Source organism: Pholis gunnellus, assembly GCF_910591455.1.
Source record: "Pholis gunnellus genome assembly, chromosome: 21".
Classification (NCBI taxonomy): Eukaryota; Metazoa; Chordata; class Actinopteri; order Perciformes; family Pholidae; genus Pholis; species Pholis gunnellus.
Window position 1 is genome coordinate 1,928,312 of NC_136548.1, and position 24,189 is coordinate 1,952,500.

The following is a 24,189-nucleotide window of genomic DNA, read 5'->3' on the forward strand; positions in this document are numbered from 1 at the left end:
TTTATTTATTCATATCCCTTTATTATTAAAATGAACCAATACATGTGAAAATAAATGACAGTGCTTGTAATTATTTTATATTTTGACGTGTGCCGTTATATTTCCACATTTATTCTTTGATTTATATTACTTTATATTTGCTTATTTATTATTCCTCTTTCTATTTCCACATTTATTTTCTTTTTCTTTCTCAGATGTATTCTTTTTCGTGGCACTCCATTGGCTCTATAAATAGCCCTCTGCTCTTCCCCTGTGTAATCTACTTTCTGTGTGCCTCCATCCTCTTGGTGCATAGTGACCACTCGTCTTATTCTTCACAGCGATGTGTTGTCTCTGCCCCGTCCTCCCCCATCTCCTTCACCATCATCACCTCCTCCCCTGCCTCCAGAGCACTTTCTTTTTTCTTTGGCTCCTCTTCAACTTCATGGTCTTCCTCGACCTCCACCCCACAGTTCAGCCCCTCCTTCTCTGCAGCAGTGACCGCCATCTCCATCTTAGCATCTGGATGCTCCTTTCTCTTCCTGAGGCAGAGGAAGTTACCCAGGGCGAGGAGGATGGCTGCCAGCGTGACCTCGCAGCCCGCCAGCAGGAAGACGTGCATGTACTGATGGGTGGCGTCCAAGAGGCGACCTGGTGGAGAGTACGAGGATATCAGCATGAGTACTGGTTAGTGGTCACTGGTTCTCAACACGCTGGACTCATGAAGTGACCCAGATACTACAGGGAGAATATTGAGAAGGCTGAGAAGGAACAATACACTTCTCTTTAGTGGACATTTGTGTCCATTCTTATGGCGAGAAAGCTACTGTCAGCTTCAGTCCATGGCTCTTTTGAATCTTTGTCATTGGCTACCAACCGTAGTCGGTCCAAGAGGTTTGAGTGGCTATACACTGAGAAGATGGATGGACAGGGGCACCTTCATGACACCAACACATGGTGATTTTGGAGAAGTGTTCTTTTCTTGACAGAGCAGATTGTCATGTCACAAAATATTACGCCGTTTAGGATCTGGCTCATTTCAGTAGGTTTGATTCAGTTTGTTAACTGCTAACTCAGCAGTCTTCCAACCTGCCAAACTAGATTCAGCTGTCGGAGGATGTTTTGTAAAGCCAGTTTAGAGCTGAAATCATTTCTCATTCCAGGTAAAGACCACTCATTATGCAACATTTCTTAGATTACATTCTTTTAAATCAGGTAAAACTACTTAATTAACAAATAAAAAGGTGGGAAAATGACATAATAAAAATGTGATGTACATAACAAACACATTTATTGTATATTTCTTGCATGCCTGGTTACTTTACTTAGAGGGACCTAGTTTACTGTAAAAAGAGACTGTGACACCGATTAGTCCCAACCGGTCGACTCTTTGTCAAAAATGGCCTTGCGAGGTTCAAGGCTGATATAAAACGGTGATTGGTGCGTTGAGCCATTCTCAACCCATGAAACATCAGCTTTGGTGTGTTTCATCACAGAACAGTCATGTTCTTTAGATCACAGTGTGCAGTAAGGCTCCTCTTACAAAAATCTGAATTTTTCTTTTTCAAATTTGGCAAATCTCAAAATGATGATTCTTAAGATAACATTGTTTACGATTTGACACGTTATCAATACATGGGATTGAATGAAGTCTTCCACTGTCTCACACGTTCTCATGCTCTGACCTGCTCCAGGAGGTCCCAGCAGTACAGCAATAGCTTCCATCAGTAGAACCAGGCCTATGGCGCTGGAGAACTTCTCCGTCCCGACGATGTTCATGAGGACCTCGAACTGCAGCGCCCCCACCATGCCATAGGACATACCAAAGAAGATACAGAAGACCACCAGACCTGGATAGTCCTTCGCCTGCACGGAGAGGAACAGAAGATTCCTGATCATGGTTTACAGAGGACATACATGTGATGAAGCTACAGACATACAGAGACCTAGTCGAACTACACCATCAGTCTGACCTACAGTATTCATGCTTTATAGAAGACATAAACCTGAAGAAGTATTGTTACCTGTGATCCTATGATGTCGGTGAACCCGTTGAAGATCATAGCGAAGCTTAACAGGTAGACGCTTCTAGGCCGAACCCACTTCAAGCCCGCTACGAGTCCTGATGCTGGCCGAGCAAACATGTCAACAAATCCTAAGATGGTGAGCAGCAATGCGGACGTTGTGTCCTCATAGCCCAGGCCTTTGGCATAGCTGACCACAAACACCGGGGGCACAAACAAGCCCAGCACCATAGTAGACGCTGCTATGGTATAGATGAGGAAACCCCTGTCCTTGAACACGCTGAAGTCCAACAGTTTCTTCTTTGGCTGGGGCTTCATCTCCTCTGCAGCCACGGGAATGCTTTCCTCCAGCTTCTTAGGGGGCAACAGGGGCCTCATGAGGGCCCCGCAGGCACAACAGTTGAGGAGTATGCCTCCTAGTATGAGGAACCCACCCCTCCAGCCGTAGTTGTACTGAAGAATCTGCCCCAGTGGGGAGAGGCAGCACAGCGCCACAGGGCTGCCCGCTGCTGCCAGGCCATTGGCCAGAGGACGTTTCTCACTGAAGTAGCGATTCAGCATTATGAGGGACGGCTGGAAGTTCAACGCCAGACCCAGACCTGAGGAGAGACAGACCGGCAGCGTTACTTGTTACTAACACTATGTAACAAAGATGAGTTCTCATCCGTCTCTACATGAGGTTTGGTGTGAAGATGAACCAGGAGAGCACAGAAACGTCTTGACACAGGAAGTGTAAAGGACTCTTAAGAGGTTATGTGATTATTTCCTCCAAACCTTTTACTTTGCAAGTTACCCAAGTTAATCACTTCCTGCTAGCTTTTATTTTGTAAGTGCCTTTTTACGTTTTGGGTCTTTTATTTTGAAGTCCTTATGGCCAGCGGAAGCAGAGCCATATCTCGTCTGAGTATGGTAGCTTGACTTAGCTTCAAGCTAAGAAAGAAATTTACGGTACAGACTGAAAGGAAAGGTGACATGAAATATATTACTCTGCAATATATTTTCATAATTAACGTTTAAGCACCTAGCTGGAACGGGAACAAGGTATTGTGTGTTTATTCTGTTTTATTGTATTACTGTTTCAACTAGATGCTAATGTTAGCTTAACGGGTATAGCAAAATGACTCAGCTGTAATTTTAAGCTAATACTAGATTTCGGTTTTACATATGCTGTTGATATACATGAGAACATGTTTGATTAATGCCCCATGTATATTTAAATGTAAGCCACTGAATGTTTAAACTCGTAAGAGCTCACTCATGTTTTATCTGTTTCGTAGCTCTTACGGTGTTTTCTGGAGAAACATATATTTCTGTTCATCAAAGGAAGGATGAAAGTTGAACAAGAATAAAGGCCTCTGGAAATATCAGTAAGCTTCACCATTGTCCGGATGGGGTCCGCTACAGTAAGAGCTTGGCCCTCACCGATCTGACGACTTGCTGCCTCCATGACGGGCCGTGACGGAGGGTCTTCACGGCTACCTGCTGTTGCTACGTCGCCACATGCTGTCAACATGGATTCATCTAGCGTGTGTGCCCGCGTGCCAGCACTTGATCGACTTCGGCAATTCTGGTAGTGGTCTCAGGGATTCGGTGCAATGGTCAAGTACGGTCACATTCATTGACATTGCCCCCCCCCTTTATTACCCACAGTCCACAGTACTCAAATAAGGAAATAAGGTGAGCTCCACATGAACAGCCTGTAGACTGAACCAGTGAACATTTCATACTGACCTGCTCATCTACAGCAAAGGAAAGACATTGTTGTTTACATTCATATGGACTCTTATTAGTTACAAAAATTGTAAAATTGTACTACTTTGAATGCTACATTCCAACTACCTTTTAGAATTGGGTTAACACGGTACTTACCTGAATATTTACAGTTATTTGAGTATATGCACACGAACGCAACTGCGTTACTTTCTATGGTTGATCTGATGTTATAAGTTCATGCTGTTTATTGCAAGGGTTTTATAATTGTTTAAAGGTTTTTCTATTGACTAAATAATTTAAGAGATTTAGTTCATGATGTCAGAGTCAAGTAGCGCTAAGGAGACTGAGGAACTTCAAGATAAGCAGAGCGAGCTCCTCTCACTGACAGATGTATCTGAGAGACCCTGTCTGAAAGACAATCTTGACAACCAGCCTGAAGGTCCTCGACGCTCTGAACGTGCACGGAACCCTACAGAGAAAATGCTTGCTTTGCAAGGTGAAGAAGCCAAGAGAATGGAAAAAAGGCTGCTCTTAATGTATGAGAAATGGAAGCTCAATGTGCGTAAGGCAAGAGATCAGCTGAAGACTTATATGCCAGAGAGTGAGCTCTGGCCTCTCATTGAAGAACTGAAGAAAAGTAAGGATAACATAATGAACATGTATTTCGAGATTCGAGATCTCGCCACACCTTCCACTGACGTGAGAAGACGAGTGGATACGTGTGAATCAATTACCACAGAAATTGTCAGTATCGCCTATAATAGAGCAATTGACGAAGAAGGTGAGTTTAATGAGGACAAGGAAAGACGCCGCCTTCATGAACTGCTCCACCGTGACTGTGCAAAGTCTGTCTACGGATCTGCTGCTTCTTCAATAAGTCACAGCAAATCTGAACACCACTCCATAACTTCGTCCACGGCAGCTAAGCGTGTGGATGCAGCTGCTGAACTTGCAGTGAAGGAAGCGAATTATAAGATGATGGTAGCAGAAGAAAGGCAAAAGGAAGTGATCCGAGAGTTAGAAGAACAGCAACGGAAGGCCCTAGAGGCACAAAAGCAGGAGTTGGAGCGATTGCAGGCAGAGAAGGAGGTGCGGGCGGCTCAAGCCAAACTGAAGGTGTACGATAAGGAAATGGAACGTGAAGCCGCTGACTGCCTTAACAACGAAAGGAACAAGGACACAAGGAATGAGCCTGTAACCACATTCCCTCTTTCACATGCTGCAACACCCTCTCATACAGACATTTCCTCTCTTGCTCAGGTCTTTCAAGACAGCATAGCCTTAAATAGGCTCCCTCTTCCAGAGCCATTCATCTTCAGTGGTGACGCAATGCAATTCATTGAATGGAAAGCAGCATTTACCTCACTCATTGACCAAAGGGCGATCGCTCCAGCTGAAAAACTATACTATCTGAAGAAATACGTTGGTGGTCCAGCACGTCAGGTGCTAGATGGGACTTTCTTCCGAAACGATGATGAGGCCTATCGGGGATGCCTGGAACAAGCTAAATCGTCGCTTTGGCCAGCCATTCACCATTCAGAGAGCATTCAGAGAGAAGCTCACCAATTGGCCAAGGATTCAAGCTAAGGATGCTCAAGGACTCAGAAGCTTCTCAGATTTTCTGAGTGCTTGTCAAGATGCCATGCCTCATGTCAAGGGTCTCGACATATTAAATGACTGTGAGGAAAACCAGAAGCTCACCCGTAAACTACCAGACTGGGCAGCTTCAAGCTGGAACCGACAAGTCACACATAGCCTAAACGAGAAACAAGAATTTCCAAGTTTCAAGGACTTTGCAATCTTTGTGTCAACTGAAGCTGAGATTGCCTGCAATCCAATTACATCTTTCCATGCTCTTCATACATCAGACTCTAACACTGAAAAGAGAAATCTCCTAGACACAAAGAGAGACGGGGCCAGTGTTCTCACCACTCACACAGCTACAGACAACGCAAACCAAAGGTCTGATCAGAGACAAGTTAAAACGCCCTATATTCTCTGTGAAGATAATAGACATCAGCTACATACATGTCCCAAGTTCATGGAAATGTTGTTGGTAGAGCGACGGAACTACGTAAGGGAGAATAAACTTTGCTATGGATGCCTAAAAACTGGCCACAGTGCAAAAGACTGTCATCACCGTCACTTCTGTGACAACTGCAAAGGAAAGCATCCTACAGTCCTTCATGACTACAGCTATGGAAAGGAAAGGTCTTCATCAGAAACAGGGACAAATCAAGGTGTCACTGCAACGTCCCTCAGTGTAGCAGGTGAAGGCTCATCCTACACATCAATGGTAATGCCTGTGTGGGTGTCATCTAAACACAACCCTACGGCTGAGAAGCTTGTCTACGCTCTACTCGACACTCAAAGCGATACCACATTCATCGACCAAGAAGTGAGTGACAGTTTAGCGGCTGACAAGTATCCAGTGAAGTTGAAGTTGACCACCATGACTAGAAAGAACACAGTTCTCTCAAGTGAGTGTGTTTCTGGCCTTTGTGTGAGAGGATACAATTCATCCATTCAGGTTGATCTTCCAGTTGCCTACACAAAGGACTGCATACCTATAAACCGTGCTCATATTCCCACTTGTGAGAAGGCTAAACAATGGAGCCACCTCAGAGAAATAGCTGACAAAATCCAACCACTATAGGACTGTGAAGTAGGACTTCTGATAGGCTACAACTGTTCCAGAGCAATGGCACCAAGACAAGTCATTCTAGGAGGAGATGAGGAACCTTATGCTGTACGGACGGATCTAGGATGGTCTATTGTGGGGTGCTCCTCACAAAGCCATGAGTCACTGAGCAGAAGTGGCTTGTGTCACAGAATCACAGTTAAAGAGTTACCTCTGGTAACACCTGCAGATGCTATTCGAATTCTAGAATTCGACTTCAAGGATGGCAGTGAAGACTGTAAAACATTGTCACAAGACGACATCACCTTTCTCCACAAGCTAGATGAGAGCATACGGAAAAATACACATGGCCACTACGAAATGCCTCTGCCTTTCAAAAGCAGACCCAACTTACCTGACAATAAGGATTCAGCCATCATACGCCTCAACCACCTAAAAAGGAAATTGCAACGGAACGAAAGGTATAAGGAGCAGTATGTCAAATTCATGGGAGAGGTCATCGAAAGAGGAGACGCAGAGCAGATCGTAGATGGTGGGAGTGAAGGTGAGAAACGGTACATTCCACATCATGGCATTTATCGTGCAAGAAAGCTGGATCGACTTAAGGACCAGCCTGCAACACGTCGCGGCATTCTGTCGACAGTGGCCTCACTGTGAGGCCACTGATCCTCTCAGATTTGTGGCGCCAGTTCTGCTCAAGGCAAAGGTCATTCTTCAGAAGATTTGTAGGCAAGGAACAAGTGGGGACGATCTTCTCCCAGATGAGTTTCGTCCACCATGGGAACAGTGGAGAAAAGATCTAGCTCAACTAGATAATGTCACCACATCCCACATTTACTCACCTGCTGGAGACTGATTAAACTTGCCTACTCCACTATGGTTCACAATACTTTCTCCAAAAGCTTGTCAGCTCACTTAGTTTAAGAAGGTTTTCCACTTTCTTATTTGTATATGGAAGGTCATTTTCAGTTAAAAATCACTCGTGCCTAATGTAAATTGTATACAGTTACATTATTGACTCATGATTGGTGGGAGTGTAAAGGACTCTTAAGAGGTTATGTGATTATTTCCTCCAAACCTTTTACTTTGCAAGTTACCCAAGTTAATCACTTCCTGCTAGCTTTTATTTTGTAAGTGCCTTTTTACGTTTTGGGTCTTTTATTTTGAAGTCCTTATGGCCAGCGGAAGCAGAGCCATATCTCGTCTGAGTATGGTAGCTTGACTTAGCTTCAAGCTAAGAAAGAAATTTACGGTACAGACTGAAAGGAAAGGTGACATGAAATATATTACTCTGCAATATATTTTCATAATTAACGTTTAAGCACCTAGCTGGAACGGGAACAAGGTATTGTGTGTTTATTCTGTTTTATTGTATTACTGTTTCAACTAGATGCTAATGTTAGCTTAACGGGTATAGCAAAATGACTCAGCTGTAATTTTAAGCTAATACTAGATTTCGGTTTTACATATGCTGTTGATATACATGAGAAAATGTTTGATTAATGCCCCATGTATATTTAAATGTAAGCCACTGAATGTTTAAACTCGTAAGAGCTCACTCATGTTTTATCTGTTTCGTAGCTCTTACGGTGTTTTCTGGAGAAACATATATTTCTGTTCATCAAAGGAAGGATGAAAGTTGAACAAGAATAAAGGCCTCTGGAAATATCAGTAAGCTTCACCATTGTCCGGCTGGGGTCCGCTACAGGAAGCCTTTGTTGTTGTTTTGTAATAAAGGGCGACAGTACACCGGACTTCCTTTGTATTCTTTGTTTCATCTCATTCATATTTTGGCTGTTATGTACAAACAATATATTGTAGAAATATAGCTTTTAATACTTTAATTCAGTCCATACCAAAAAGTATGGTTCAATAAAGTCTTTGGCTCAACATAGAAAAGTAAAGTGTGATCGCCTCGTTCAAGGTTCTGTGTATAAAAAGGACGACATGGAGAATGTTGCTATTCCTAGAGTCTTATGGTGTTGGAATGAAGTTCATCCTGAGCGTGGCGTTGGAGAATAAATCATATTGTCATAAAAATCAAACATTTTTTCCTGTGCTCAGGAAAGTCCATAAGCCCGGTGGGCTGCAGAGCACCGCCTGGTGGGCTGCAGAGGTACTGTCAAATGGTTAGAATCTTTTTTTTTTTGTGGTAAATTTAGAACGCTAGTTATTTTTATATCTAAATCTGCTCAAGAATTCCCATAAATAAATTTAAAAAAACTCAAATTATAATGCATAATTTCAATGACTATGTTATGTTTGAATATCGTAGAGTCAAACGTGTTTTGCCACTGTTGGCTTGCTTCTTCTTTATGATAAAAAAGTGATGTGGGAGACAACCACATCACTTTGACAGCAAAAGCTCAACCGTGTGATGAAGAAATATGATGTTGAATACATTATATTTGGATTCAAAATAGCAGGCAGCGATGGGTGAGGGTCAGAACACATATTTACTGCCTAGCTTATTTTTTCTGTTTTCTGTGAGCCCTTGGTCTGGACCACCGCGAATGCTGACCTGGGGGTGGCACCAGAGTAAAGCTTGGGGGGGCTCAGGTTCATCCCCTGAGGAGCATGAATGTGCTCAGTGAAGTCACAGGGCAATCTGACCATCACAGTAGATATCTCTTGTGCACCTATGATGTTGCCCAGATGGTGGCAGTATAGAGGAATGGTCAGGGATGCACCACAAATAGCAATGTTCCTTTCAATGGCAACTCTGGAGAGTAGCTGTCAAGATATGCTGCTGTGGACCAGTACGAATGGATAGAGAGACTAACAAATGATTACAGGGGCAACACGTTGCAATATTAGCAGCATGTTACTATATTTAGTGGCAGCTGATCAGCATCGGATTTGTTTTGTACCTGTAATGACTCCAGTGCAGAGGTAGATGTGAATGATACTGGTGGCAAAGGAGGCCAGAATCATTCCCAGCGAGGCAAAGAGCCCTCCAACCATCATCACCGGTCGACAGCCGAACCTGTTCACCAACACACTGCACAGAGGGCCTGGAAAAAAACCCAATCAGTCCGTAAGCAAGCTGTGCACACACACACACACACACACACACACAGTATTAACGGTGCATCCCTGTCCTGCTCTACCTGTCCCATACAGCATGGCGAGCAGTATTGATGAGATCCAGGCCGTGTCACTGTAGCCGACATTGAACTCTCGGATCAGCTCCTTGAAGAAGACGCTGATGGCCTTGGGGAGAGCGTAGGAGAAGCCAGTGATGATGAAGCCGCCGGCCAACACCGCCCAACCCCAGCCGCCATCCGGGGCCTTCACTCCGGGAGGTCCATCGTCCACAACTGCCCCTCCCATGATGCTCTCTGGATGCTACGTCGAGGTCAGTGGCTATAAACACTGTGGTAAAAAGACACAGACTTATCCTTGAACTTGTTCATATGACCTTTATTTTGAGAATGACTTCAGACCGTAGTCATGTTTCATGTTTATGGTTTAAAGCTCGGAGCTCAAACAATATGTCCATGTGTGTGTGTGTGTGTGTTACATCATCAGTGCAGGGCAGTGCATTAGATATTGGTCATCCAGCTGCTGTTGTTACAACTACTTACCGTACACAATCCACAAATCAAATGTATTTCTTTAGCACATTTAAAACATGACCTGACCAAAGTGCAAATATAAGCAGAATAAAGCAGACAGAGCAGAACAACAAAAACTATGGCTGCACAATTAATCCAATTTTAATCGCGATCACGATTTTGGCTGCCACAATTAAATGAGCATGATCGTCTGATACGTGCTCTGCTACAGATCAAATCAAGCGCTTCCTCAACTAACAGTCAGCCAACCACCAGGGGGCGAACGAGATGGGAGGAGTCATGCGCGCACCCTGCAGCGGCAGCCTCAAAACAAGTTCTGTCTGCAGTGACTCCGGTATCAGTAGAAGAGTAGAGAGACAGGAGCTCATCTCTCAGCCAAAAAGCTGTAGGCCTAACACCTTGTTATTGCCCTTTCTGCATAGGCCTGAATTGTTTTCATTTGGTTGCATTCTGTGATGGCATATTTATTTTTAGTTAGCCCTTTATTTTGGGTACACATTTTATTTATATTTTGCTTCAGGTGAATAAGAACCGTATAATTAGCTGGAATGTAGCACAACATGGAAGTGAAAGCAGTGCTCTGTTGATTTAATTTTGGGTAAAAAGTGTTTTTTATTACTATTTTATTTATATTTTCCTTCTACGAGATGCACTGTGATAAGGACCAGTCTGATGCAAAGATGTGTACATTAGCCAGATGTAGCACAACAATGGAAGTGGAAGTAGTGGTCTTGTTCATTTAAACATGAAAGTGCAATAAAAACATGTTGTCCCTAAAATTAATGAATAATCGTGATCTCAATATTGATCAAAATAATCGTGATTATGATTTTGGCCATAATCGTGCAGCCCTAACAAAAACATGCATGAACTCAGGCAGAGAAGATCGATGAGTAGCCTAATGCAACAACTAATAGACAAGCACTTAGTAGTCACACATAAGTACTCAAAGCCAAGTTGTTTGGTCTCAGGGCTGCAGTTTGTGGGAGAGAGTGAGCCCCTCTTTAAAGACTGTGTGTGTGGTGGTCAGTGCAGTGAAGGGTGTAAATATGAGAACATGGCATGTTAACAGCTTGTCAGGACGGATAAAGCTTCCTCCTCAGCCAGAACAAACACAGACACACACACACACACACACACACACACACACTTCCTCCTCAGCCCTTTATCTCTGCTGTTTCTCCTCACCTCTCATACATTCATACCTTGTGCTCCAACAATAGAGTTCAAAGTGTCAGGTCAGTGTAGTCCAGTGGAGTAATACCGTTAGTTTTCTCTGCTGTATTTGACCACATGATGTTACTATGATCACAATACGTCTGTTATCTGTAACCTCTTGTCCTATAGAGCGTTGACAGTGCTGTATTTGCTGAAGGCCAAATGTGCATCAAAATACATGTTTAGATGAAATACTGTGGTGCTGCAGAGATGTTCATACAGACATCTTTGTTTGGAACAGATCCCACAGAAATCACACCGTAATCACGTTCACATCTTTTTCAATGAAAATGAGAGTAATGGTGTAAAAATGATCATTCCCTTTAATATCGCAAATTCTATTGCAATTACAATATCAGTTAAAGTAATGGTGATTACATATTTTTTCAGAATTGTTCAGCCCTACTTCTCATGGATGACATCTGGGATGCTTTTCTAAGGACAGTTCTTAGAATAACATTTATTTTTATAATTAACAGTAGAAATTATGAGGTGGTACAAAGTGTAAACATACTGTGCTGTTTCATTTTGACCTCTTTAATAAAGATTTCATTTGTTCTCTTTAAAAATGAACCAAAACACTGTCAATGAGTAAGGCCTTCGGTAGATAATAATGAGAATAAATAGGACACAACATTTGACTCAAACTCTGGTTTGAATCATCACTACTATGCTTAGAGGGAACATTCTAACCCCCATCAGTCTTGAATGAGGTCACCCCCCAACTCCCCACACACACACACCAGTGAAATGCAGTGTGACCCACTGCCCTCTGAACCCTGCTCTGTCCACACACACACATTTCCTGTCTGTTCACCAGATGCCTCAGAGTTCCTCAAACCTTTGCCAGTCACCCGACTCTACTCCACCCTGCACACTCTGGTTCTCCTCACCCACACCTGTCACCAGACCCCTCAGCTAGCCCAGGCACACACATCCCACTACTTCACTTTTGCTCTGCTAGATTGTCAATATTGCGTTGCAGACATTCCTGCCTGTTGTAGCCTGTAAACCTGTGTTTTAGACCAGCTGCCTGTGTAGGATCTGTCTTCAGCTCACGTCACTCATTTGTATTGTAGCCAAATGTCAGTTAAGCAGACAGACCAACACGCAATCTTTGTTTTGACCAACTTCCTGCCAATTTAATCTTGACTGCCCCGAAAAAAACTAGTGGACTGAAAAAGCAATTGTTACCAAAAGTTTTAATTTGTATTTGCAATATTAGTAGTTTATATAATAAAAGATTGATATGATGGGTTGGGTCCATGTATCGATACATTATAGTAAAATATTGTGATACTATGCTGTATTACCCACTGACCTGAGCAAATATAGTTTAAATCAAAGGTGCAAGATCCAAGATTGGGAGCGTTTCGATCGCCTCTCAATGGCTCGTAGCTAACAGGGCAGATGTTAAATGCAGCTCCTTTAAGGCTAGTTTTATTGATATTATCTTTTTGTTGAAAATGTTGATTTTCAAACCCCATTTTCTTTTAGTTCAGAATGTCCAGTTCCCTCTGCCCTGCAGCCATTGGCACTTGTAAACCTCCTGTTGACCTCTGTGACACATAGCGTCACCAGGCCCTCCTTTTTACCTGCTGGGAGGTTCACACTACTCCCACCAGTTCACCCTCTGTGCAGCCGCCACAGCAGCCAGTAAGAATCAGTAGTACTGCCAACTACCTTTCTCAAATCCCCCTTCCACAGGCCCACTCACATCATTCACACTTTCCAAGATCCCAGTGTGACCCATGCAGCATTCCGTCAGGAGACCGTCACGAGACCACTAAAATAAGACCCGGCACACACACACTGATATGCAGATGAAAGGCACTTGGACGTTGCCCTGCATTGTGTGATAGAATCATGGACACAGTTAACAAAGGTAACAATCTAACCCTGCCTGGTTTGAGCATCTAACATAGTTCAATAATGAGTGTTGACTGCCAAATGTTGATGAGTTATTTATACATCTGCCAGGACATCTAGCATGGCCGCAGACCAGCTTACTGAATCCTTACGTTCTGTTTCACAATGGCTTGAGTCCTCTCACTGAACACTGAACGTAAAAAAAACTGTTTCAATTTGTTTTTCCATACGTAAACAAAAGGAAAACGCAAGATTTATGATAGAAATAAAGAATGAGGTCATCATTGAGGTTGATAATGTGAAGTACTCAGGAATCATCTTCGACTCACATCTAAGATTTGATAAACAAGTGCGTAATATCAGTAAAAAAGTTCAATCAAATCTCAACTGCTTCAGATTCATCAGAAAATATCTGCCATTCAGCAAGCCTAACAATCAACTATACAACCCATCATATCACTGTAGAACCACACATTACAAATTATGGATAAAAAAACAATGAGGTGGCACCACTGTCAGATCGTAGAAAAACACAACACGTTCAGCTTTGAAAGCTTCATAAGCTACTCCAACCTAAAGCTTATTTTTAAATGCCTACATGGTCATGCTCCTTCACTGCTTAATGAACTTGTCACAAGACACCAGCAGAGTGAACAGACGGGCCTCAGTAAACGGGAGCTGTCGCATTGCATTACGCAAAACCTCATTTGGACAAGCAAAACTATGGAACTGTCTACCAACTGAGTTAATGCAACACAATTGTAATGTTTTTAATAGAGGTATTAAATCTTGGCTAAAAGAGAAACAACATTGTTCTCACACCTAACACCCCTATAACCACACTTGTACTTTGTGTATGTATCTGTGTATGTATCTGTGTACGTATCTGTGTATGTATCTGTGTACGTATCTGTGTGTGTATCTGTGTATGTATCTGTGTATGTATCTGTGTATGTATCTGTGTATGTATCTGTGTATGTATCTGTGGATGTAACTGTGGATGTATCTGTGGATGTATATGTGGATGTATCTGTGTATGTATCTGTGTATGTATCTGTGTATGTATCTGTGGATGTATCTGTGTATGTATCTGTGGATGTATCTGTGTATGTATCTGTGTATGTATCTGTGGATGTATTTGTGGATGTAACTGTGGATGTAACTGTGGATGTAACTGTGGATGTATTTGTGTATGTTGTGGAGAATTACAGTATTAAGAAGCATTATTTAGTAGAATTTATAGCACCCCTAGTGGTGAATGAAATTGTCACAATGATGAGAATGTAAATTATGTTAAGAGTCACAATATATTTACTTATGGAATGTAATATAGGTTTACAGGATGTTTACTTATAGAAGATATTATATGTTTGCAATAAGTTTACTTGTAGGAGTCTTAATCATAATCATTGGAAGTATTGAACCAAAGTACAGTCACATAGGTTAGGGGGTTCTGAGCCATGAGGCAGAGAGATCAAAGGGGAGATAGGGTCAGTGAGGAATGCAGAGGACAGGCTCTTCACGACCATATAAGGGAATAGGTCGAGGACCAGAGACATCAAAGGGGACACAGAGGTGCTGGACAAATGACCAACAAAGGAGGAGGAGAACCGGAGACAACTGAAGGGAAGCAGATTGCCATAAAACAACAGAGAGGACTCCTGGGTAAGACCATGCGGTCCCAGGTCAGAGGTGATGTCACAAGGAGCCAGCCACTGAGATGAGCAGCGGATCGATAGAGGTGGGGTCAGATCAATCGGAAACCAATCACTGACCCCGGATAACGGCCTTTATGTTTTGCGACAGCGTGGGACGCTTTCCGCCCATCAAAGAACATAAAAAGAATGTTTGAGAGAGAAAGTTTCAGTTCTCGGCAATATTTGTTTTTCAGCTAACTGACCAGGTCGGATCTGTGAGTGAAATTGCACGTGGACTCTGTTCTCGAGAACATTACCATGCATGGTGTATTTCAGATTGCATTTGTAAAACATTAGGTTGCAATTGAGTGCATCATTTTGCATTGTTTACCTTCGTGGTTGCAGTTGTATCTGCTATATTTTTATTAAATTACTATTTTTGATTTTTAATCGGATCCAGTTCGTTTTTGATTAGTCTCCGTTGCTGGAAGTCAGCAGCGGCGAAAGTTTGCAGCCTACCTCCTCTCGTGAAGTTCCAGCCTCAACAATGTATCTGTGTATGTATCTGTGTATGTATCTGTGTATCTGTGTATGTATCTGTGTATGTATCTGTGTATGTATCTGTGTATCTGTGTATGTATCTGTGTATGTATCTGTGTATGTATCTGTGCATCTGTGTGTGTATCTGTGTATGTATCTGTGTATGTATCTGTGGATATATCTGTGTATCTGTATGTATCTGTGGATGTATCTGTGGATGTATCTGTGTATCTGTGTATGTATCTGTGGATGTATCTGTGTATGTATCTGTGTATGTATCTGTGTATCTGTGTATGTATCTGTGTATGTATCTGTGTATGTATCTGTGGATGTATCTGTGGATGTATCTGTGTATGTATCTGTGTATGTATCTGTGTATCTGTGTATGTATCTGTGTATGTATCTGTGTATGTATCTGTGGATGTATCTGTGTATCTGTGTATGTATCTGTGGATGTATCTGTGTATGTATCTGTGGATATATCTGTGTATCTGTGTATGTATCTGTGGATGTATCTGTGGATATATTTTCTTTCTTTGTTCCTATTTTCTATTTTAAAAAGAAAAAAAGCCTCCTGTGGACAAGTGTTGTAAATTAGCATTTCGCTACAAACACTTAACACAGTGCATCTGGGCTTTGTGCATAAATGTATGTTACAATTCTAATGCTACTGTGATGTCCATATCAAATAAAATAAACATAAATAAACATAAAAAATGCAACACTCTGCCATAAGACTCAGCTAAACCTTGTTGTGGGTTGTAATGTTCTGATCTCTGTGAAATTGTCTTGTGGAGCTTTAACAGCGGTTACAACACTACATGACTGTTTCGATCAGAAAATGATCTGGCTAAGTTTCTCAAATCCAGCTCAACTTCAACTGTTTCTACACCAATTGCACTGTAGTGCCACAGCTGCAGATCTTCAGATCACTGTTTCTCCATTCAAGGGCCCCATTACTGTACAGCATCTAGTTTTCTCCACTGGAAGGGCATCCCAGAAGACACTTCATCATGTTTTCTCTTCTGAAAGGGCCCACATTCAGGCCCCAGGGGGTCTTGTAGCCAGATTGGGGAAAGTTAAGTCTGACTTTTACATTTTCATGTTTCATGTTTGTATCAGTTTACAGTCTTGTTCAAGGTTTCTGTCTTAGTCCTTAGTTACAGACGTTGTCATGAGCAGTTACATGAAACTGCTCACAACAATATACTATATACTATATACTATATACTAATATGTATATACAGGACTGTCTCAGAAAATTAGAATATTGTGATAAAGTTCTTTATTTTGTGTAATGCAATTAAAAAAACAAAAATGTCATGCATTCTGGATTCATTACAAATCAACTGAAATATTGCAAGCCTTTTATTCTTTTAATATTGCTGATTATGGCTTACAGCTTAAGAAAACTCAAATATCCTATCTCTAAATATTAGAATATCATGAAAAAGTATACTAGTAGGGTATTCAACTAATCACTTGAATCGTCTAATTAACTCAAAACACCTGCAAGGGTTTCCTGAGCCTTGAAAAACACTCAGCTTGGTTCAGTAAACTAAATCACACGTATGGGGATTATCACAATATTCTAATTTTCTGAGACAGTCCTGTATATATATATATATATATATATATATATATATATAACAAAAATTAAAATCTTTAACAACAACGTGTATTCAAGTAAACGATGTGTACGTGACTATAGCTTACAGTCAACCTGAGGCTGCAGTCACACACACACACACATCATGTTGACAACTCCTGACATCATCAGCCTCCGCTATGCAGCCGAGCACGTAGGCAGCGCTGCTGCTGCATCTCTACAGTACGGCCGTAGAAGGAGGTTTTATCAGGAAGCGAGCCGCCTGTCAGTGACATCCACCCCGACAACTTTGGTGGGTCTCGGTTTGCTGCCTTGTTAGTTGATTAGATCGATGACAAATAACTATTTCCGGCTATTTCGGTATTATTCTGTATGTTATAGCCTCCCGGTCTCTACACAAGTCACAGAACAGTGAGCGAAGCTGCAGACTTGTCACCTTGAACCGAAGTACACGTTTAATAGAAAGCACATCGAGTTTTATAAAGAAACGCTTCGTTCCTACTTGTTTCATGGCCGCATTACACACCTGTGCCTAGTGCTACTTAGTGAGGCGGGTTCGCTTCTCATCCATGGTCACGGTGTAACGCGACGGACAGACAGATGTGGAGACAGATGTTGACGCGGTGCGTGCGGACAGACCCTGGTGGCCTACGTGAGGACCGAGCCGTAGGTCTCTGAGCCAGACTGAGCCTGATCCGAGAAGGTCCAGTTCCACTGACCATCAGGCAACATCAGCAACAATAACATGCTTTAATAACTTACACTGTCCAGAGGCTGAGCATCTCTAATACATGTATTATAATACTAATTCATACATTACTATACTACTCTGTACTCACATCAACCTGTTACTCTGGCGAACATTAGACTATAGGTAACACGGGGAATAGAATCAAAGAGGGCTCGGACACAGACCAACATAAAGTCGAGCCATTGATTCATTTGATACAGAAGTAATCACAAGTAATCACACTGACTCTACCTGCTGAGATGCTCTCCCTCCTTCAAACGCGCTTCTACATTACCGCGTGAGCGCGCCTCCGTCGCTGGCTTTATGATACGGCGGCGCGCGGGAACCATGCATCGTGTATCGCTGTAGCTGGGGAACAATTTGACAGACGGACGGTTGCCATGGAAACATTTGCATCTCACAGGAACGAGCCAGGTTTTAGTTGAGCCGGGCTTGTTTTATGACTCTGTAACTAGCGGTCAGAAGAGCTCTTTGTGTGACTGAAGTCTGGAGACGTATGAGACGTACTAAGTCTGCAGAGACCACTGCTACAAAGGCTAGCTAAAGCTACTGTATTATGGTAAGCTAACTAAGCTAAACGTTTGTTAATACACAACTTTATTGACCTCGGTCAATATATCTGTATCCACACCTCAGAATGGCAGTGTCACATCCCCGTTACTGACAAATAGATTCACGTTCAACGTGAGAGCCTTTAATATGAGGTGTGTTGTGTGATCTTGTTTCATTCATTTGGCCAAATGTCCACTGTTCCTCCTGCTCACAGCTTCTTTAGATTAGACCAGACTGTCATCTCAGAGATGGAGATCCTCTGATCTAAAGGTCTAGTTATCATAAGAGTTCTGTATGGACCTTTTAACTTATGGTTTATAAATCATGAATACAAATTAAACACATTTACATTTGTTCTCAGAATCCAGTATTACAAGACAACAACTTGGTAATTTCCATTCACCAACTTCACCATGATGTTACAGAACCAATGTTGCTACAGGAAACAAGATGACTAATGCAGGCATTGTGACCTTTATTGTGGCTCCTAGGTGTATCCCACTTCCAGCATGCACTCAGACGGGGACAGTGGGCTGGGAGGCCTGGAGGCCCAGCTGGCCAGTAAAGAGAAGGAGTGGAAGGAGCTCTTGGCTACAAGGGATCATCAGCTAGAGAGTTCCCTCAATAAGGCCCAGGAGGAGTGTTTCTCCCTGAGGTACTGCTCTACGTCCACCTCACATCAGAAAGCAGTACATGTGACTGTGCACCTCAGCTTTTAGCTGGAATATTCCTTTAGAAATGTAGGATGTCAGGATGTTCCCCAGTCTCTGACTTTCACAGGAACAATACAAATAGTTGTTTGGATTATTGTCAGGTTGCAACACAATTATTTTCACTTTCACTTAATCTGTTGATTATTTAGAAGTTAATTGATTCATCTTTTAGTATATGAAATATCAGAAAATGGAAAGAAACATTGTCCATCACAATTTTCCCCAGCCTAAGGGGACGTCCTCAAAGTCGCTTCTTTTTATTTGACCTGCAATGCAAAACACAAATCTATTCAGTTTACAATGATATGAAACTGAGAAAAGCAGCAAACCCTTATTTAACAATAATGTTTGGCATAATTGCTTGATAAAATACTGAAAAGATTCATTGATAACCAAATAAATGTTCTGCCTATCAAGCGACCCAGCAGTCGTATCAGCCTAGTTTGCTGTTGATCATGTCTTCTCCATGGTTGGAGTCTGGAGTGTGAGACTCTTCTATGTCTTTGGATGGAAAGTGTTTTGTCTCTTGATTTTGTGTAAAACAGAGTTTAGTTGTAATGAATTAGAATTGCTTCACCTGCTGAAGTGTTGTGTGTGTGAAAGGATGATGACATAACAACAGGTAGAATATTTTAACTCTTACCCCAAGTGAGAAAAGAACATATTTCCTCCCCTACATGTCGTGCTATCTATGCATGCAGATAGCTTATTTGCACAGGTTTTGAAATGTGTGTCAGAGATATCGACCTCCAGCCCAATACAATGGAGGTCTGTGGATTATCACGAGTAACCAGGACATTGTATCTGGAAAGACTCATTGCTATAGCATGCTATTGAAATGTTTAAATGTAATTTTCAATGGCGTGAGCACCACAAAATAAATTCTATCCTCCTCCATTGTAGTGCGGTGCAGGCAGGAATGTCAGAGAGATATGTCACAGTCTGAACAAACACAAAGTCAAACACTGGGCTTCATGCAAAACACACTCATACGAACACATTTGTTCTTAAGCTGCAGGTACGAACGAGCATTTGTGTCTTTGACATTTTTTTTTAGGTACAAACTAAATTCTTGAGCGGTTCAGACATTTTATATATTATAGATATGCATCTATTTTTAGCTACTTGTATGCACATAATATTTCAATAGTTGTTTATTTGAACTTATCTTTTTGAAGCATTGTTGTCCTTGATTTATCTGTCTAAATGAGAATTGGATTAACTTCTCTCTTGATTTATTACCTCAGTAAACATTGTAAACATGAGTTTATGGTCTCAATCTCTAGTTTCAAGTCTTCTTCAATACAGCATAATGTTCATTTAGTAAATGATGGTCCATTTAGAGTCAAACAGACCATGAAGAGGGGATGCTTTCCCCAGCCTCACCTGATGCTTCCTGTCTGTCATCAAGTCATTGATCCACTGACAGGTGGGGGTGGACACAGTGAGCTTATAATAGAGGACTTCTGGAATGAGCTTCTCCCCCTGACTCCATGTTGCACAGGCTACTAAACAAGCTGGAGGTGTTGCCTCGATCTGTAATTCTATTTTCAATATAATCTCCAATCTGGATATTAGATTGAGACAATGTACATCAAATATGAAATGCTTTGTCCAGGGTAACAGACTCATTAACGCTAACTGCACTAGCTGCATTTGAAAAAGTTGCTGCACTGCAAACATTAACAACTACATTGATAACAATGGATTTGATGGTGCAAAAGAAGTGGCATGTATGCCAGTCCTTATCTGAAGAGATGAATAGTTCATTCCTCTTTTTCTCTATTCAAGGCATCGTTTCAAACTACTTGCCTTGAAAAGAGAAAAAGAGAAGCAAACTATTTATTTGGAGTACTAAGTATCTTTTGCCTGGGTGTGCACACACTTAGTCCCTCTTCCACAGCGCTGTGTGTGCGATGGCTTTAATGACACACACATAACATACAGCTTTCACTTACTGTCCAGCCAGCCATCTTGGATTTTGAGGTTGGAGTTTGTGAGGTTCTGCCGACTTTCCGAGGTGGAAATCCGACTTCAGGGGGCTTTCAAGTTGAAATTCTGACTTCCACATTGAAATGGAATGCTCCATTAGCTTCTAAACCAACCACTTGCCTCCTCCTACAAGCTAAACCTTTCAAAGAGCGTTGGTCATTTCCTAAAATGCAGAATTCATTGTCATTTACAAATAGCTCTGTCCCCACTTGCCTTAAGTCTGCTGGTTCAACTTTTACTTCAGAAGCCACACCTGTAGATCCATGGTCTCTGGATAAGAATCGACCAGTCTCTAACCCACATATTTAAGAATGATCTTTCTGAACCTTTTCAGTCTGCTCTCAGGTGCTTTCACTGCTCTCCACCGAAGCTGCACTTACTAAAGTGGTAAAACAACTTGTGCTTACTATGGATTCAGATTCCCATCAGTGCTTCTATTACTGGATCTCATTGCCGTTTTTGATACCATTGATCATCGCATACTCGTGGACCGATTGGAAAATCCATTTGCCGTCTCTGGCCTGACTCCCGCCTGGTTAAAGTCTGACCTATCTGAGAGGACTCAGTGTGTTCCTTTCATCCAGACTGGACGTTTCCTTTTTTAGTCCTAAAAGTGACTTGACTTTACTGACATGAAGTGATGTCTTTCTTTCTGAGTAAAGTGATGGCCTGTGAATTATTTTGTAACGCTTCATTTGTCAGAGAACGTTACCAGAAACTCAGGGAAGATTTCCAGTTCAACCTGGCCATCCTGGATGAACGAGACAGAGAGCTGGAGAGATCCGACGTCCTGACGGCCAGAGCTCTGACTGTGGAGCATGACAGGTACTCTTCATCTCACTCTGCTCAATCCAAACGCATGTGTAACATGAAGATGACAGTGAAATGAAAAAATAGGGACATATCTGCATGTAAAAGCAGCAGTAGAAGATAGCACTTGAGAAAATGTATGAAAAATGTATTCAAAACAAAAATAGAAAATATTCAAATATATACATGCAATATATGATAAATGAAAATAATTGAGAATGTGAGAAACAACATAACTCAAGAATTGACAATTTGACCTAAACGTCGAATAGAACAAATTATTTTGGACAGACATGGATGTAAACTGCTACTGGTTGACTTTTTGCTTGTGTTCTTTGTATGGAAAGTGTTCCCGTCATGGGAAATACACTTCAAATCAAGTGTGTTATTGTCATTATTATTGATACTATTATCATTAACAAAGTATGATATTGTCATGGATTAATTGTGTGTTGATTGATTTCAGCAGAAGCAATAATTCAGTGCTTTATGCATTTTATTAAATCCAGAGTGTACAGTAATGTCCCCAGCAGACACAGCGGCTGTCTAGATGGACTGATACTGAAATACTGGTGTTATTTGCAGGCAGGGGGAGCTGAACCGGCTCCGTGTGCAGGTCTCTGAGCTGGAGAAGCACAGAGCCACACAAACTGAGGAGAGGCAGGAGCAGCTCAGTACAAGTCGTCTGCAGCTGGACGAGCTCAAGCGGTGAGTATAATGTGATAAATGATGGCACACTCTGAACTTACCATCATAACATGGCCACTGTGAACCCCAGCGCACAATTACAATGAAATGCCTTAGCTTCATGCAGTATTTGTGCTGTTTTAAATCAAACATAAAAACAGACAACGTAACAAAGTTGGAGACTGGGCTTGAACTCGGCTCTGCAGTCAGCTCTGTGAGCCATTGGGAGGAGAGAAGGGAGGGCCACTTCTGTAAGCCCGCTTTTTCATTTTCATTATTTTTGCCATTTTTTAAAAAGGTTCACGTTTCTTTAAGAGTTAACATAATGATTTTTGTTTGGTAAAAAAAACTAGCTCAGTATTCTTTATTGTAGTGTGTTAGTGTGAAGAACTACTCTGCTAAATAACCTAAAATACCACCTGTTTGATGTCCTATAGAGATATATAGATAGATAGATAGATAGATAGATAGATAGATAGATAGATAGATAGATAGATAGATATGTAGATAGATAGATACATACACACACACACACACACACACACACACACACACACACACACACACACACACACACACACACACACACACACACACACACACACACACACATACATACACACATACATACATACATACATAGATAGTTACTTTATTAATCTCACTAGGGGACATTTTTGCGCTACAGCAGCATTTATAGATTTACAGAGTGCAGGTGATGTTAGCTTGTTAGAGAAACTAGCAGTTTGTGACAGTTTGTTTGAATTCATTCTGTGTGTCTGCCTTCTAAATGGAAACATGAAATATAAAAATGAACAAACATATTTTCTATATGTTTTAACTCCTCCCTGCTCATAAGTAACGGGTGCTGTGACAGGGGCTGTGTTTTGGTCCTTTGGGGGTGGGGCCTATTGGCACCGGAGGTGTGAGGGTTCGGACCACCCAACGTGTGTGTGCAGCTGGCGGCGGGGCCATCCAAGGCTACATCCACTAATGCGTTTTAGTTTTAAAACACATTCTTTTTGCTACCCCTAAAACAGAGACTTTTGAAAACACTGCTGACCCCGTATTAGTCCTCGGGGATCACATCAGCCGTCATCACATCAACCTGCGAGACGGCAACGCTGTAAAAGCCGCTGATAGACAGGCCTCAGGTCTGTTTCACTCGTTATGTCTGTTTCACTCATTGCTGTGGAAACGTCTGAGCGGCAACTCCAGTCACGTACACGGACATACATGGGTGCAGCACTCGCCTGTGTAATGTTGTCTTTTCTAGGTTAGGCTGCAATAGTAATGTGCGTGATTGATAACCTCTATGGCCTATACTTTCATGATGTGCTTGGATATTATTTCTGGCCTACACAATTCAAGTAATGTTTTAATACAGTAATTGTTTTACACATTCATGATAAGTTATTTTTTGGTCACCAATTAAAAACACTACAACGTCCGTTCCATATTGTAAAGAACTGGTACACTTACATGTGCAAAATAGGATGAGGAAAACACAACATCCTTCATTTTGAACCATTTTGCTCATTTCAAATCTAAATTGACGATGTTCTTTGCTCACAGAACATATCCCGTCAGATCCTTGCATCCCTCCACTGGATGCAGATCTGAAGATTTTAGACATTACTTACTACTTTTAACTGAAATAAAAATACATTATGTTGTTTGTTTGTTTTGACCTCCGTACAAATTTGGTCAAAATGGTCATTCCCAAAACTACATCTTTTCTCATTTTTTGCCACAACCCCTAAATTGAAGTTCTCCAGATGTGTTGGTGCTGTCAGGCAGAGATCAGAGGAGTGTGTGTATATTGCTAGTGGATTCAAATGCTAAAGGAGATCAACACTGAGCCTTTTTCTTACTT

The 24,189-nt window shown here is 41.7% G+C and overlaps 2 protein-coding genes across 2 annotated transcripts in view; one reads left to right on the forward strand and one right to left on the reverse strand.

Moving 5' to 3' along the window:
- Positions 1 to 307: 307 nt before the first annotated feature.
- LOC306713203 (monocarboxylate transporter 4-like) lies at positions 308 to 9,690 on the reverse strand (the record flags this gene model as incomplete). The annotated part of the gene is made up of 5 exons (XM_079182852.1): positions 308 to 630; positions 1,665 to 1,845; positions 2,004 to 2,602; positions 9,228 to 9,371; positions 9,468 to 9,690. 5 exons carry the CDS (start codon positions 9,688 to 9,690, stop codon positions 308 to 310), a joined length of 1,470 nt encoding a protein of 489 aa, XP_079038978.1.
- An 8,930-nt stretch (positions 9,691 to 18,620) lies between these two features.
- ccdc57 (coiled-coil domain containing 57) overlaps positions 18,621 to 24,189 on the forward strand; it is a gene marked incomplete at its 5' end in the record, with an annotated part of 34,838 nt that continues 29,269 nt past the window's right edge. Inside the window, 3 exons of the mRNA XM_079182853.1 lie at positions 18,621 to 18,766; positions 21,519 to 21,641; positions 22,212 to 22,334. Coding sequence (XP_079038979.1) covers positions 18,621 to 18,766; positions 21,519 to 21,641; positions 22,212 to 22,334 — 392 coding nt within the window. The remainder of the gene's footprint in view (positions 18,767 to 21,518; positions 21,642 to 22,211; positions 22,335 to 24,189) is intronic.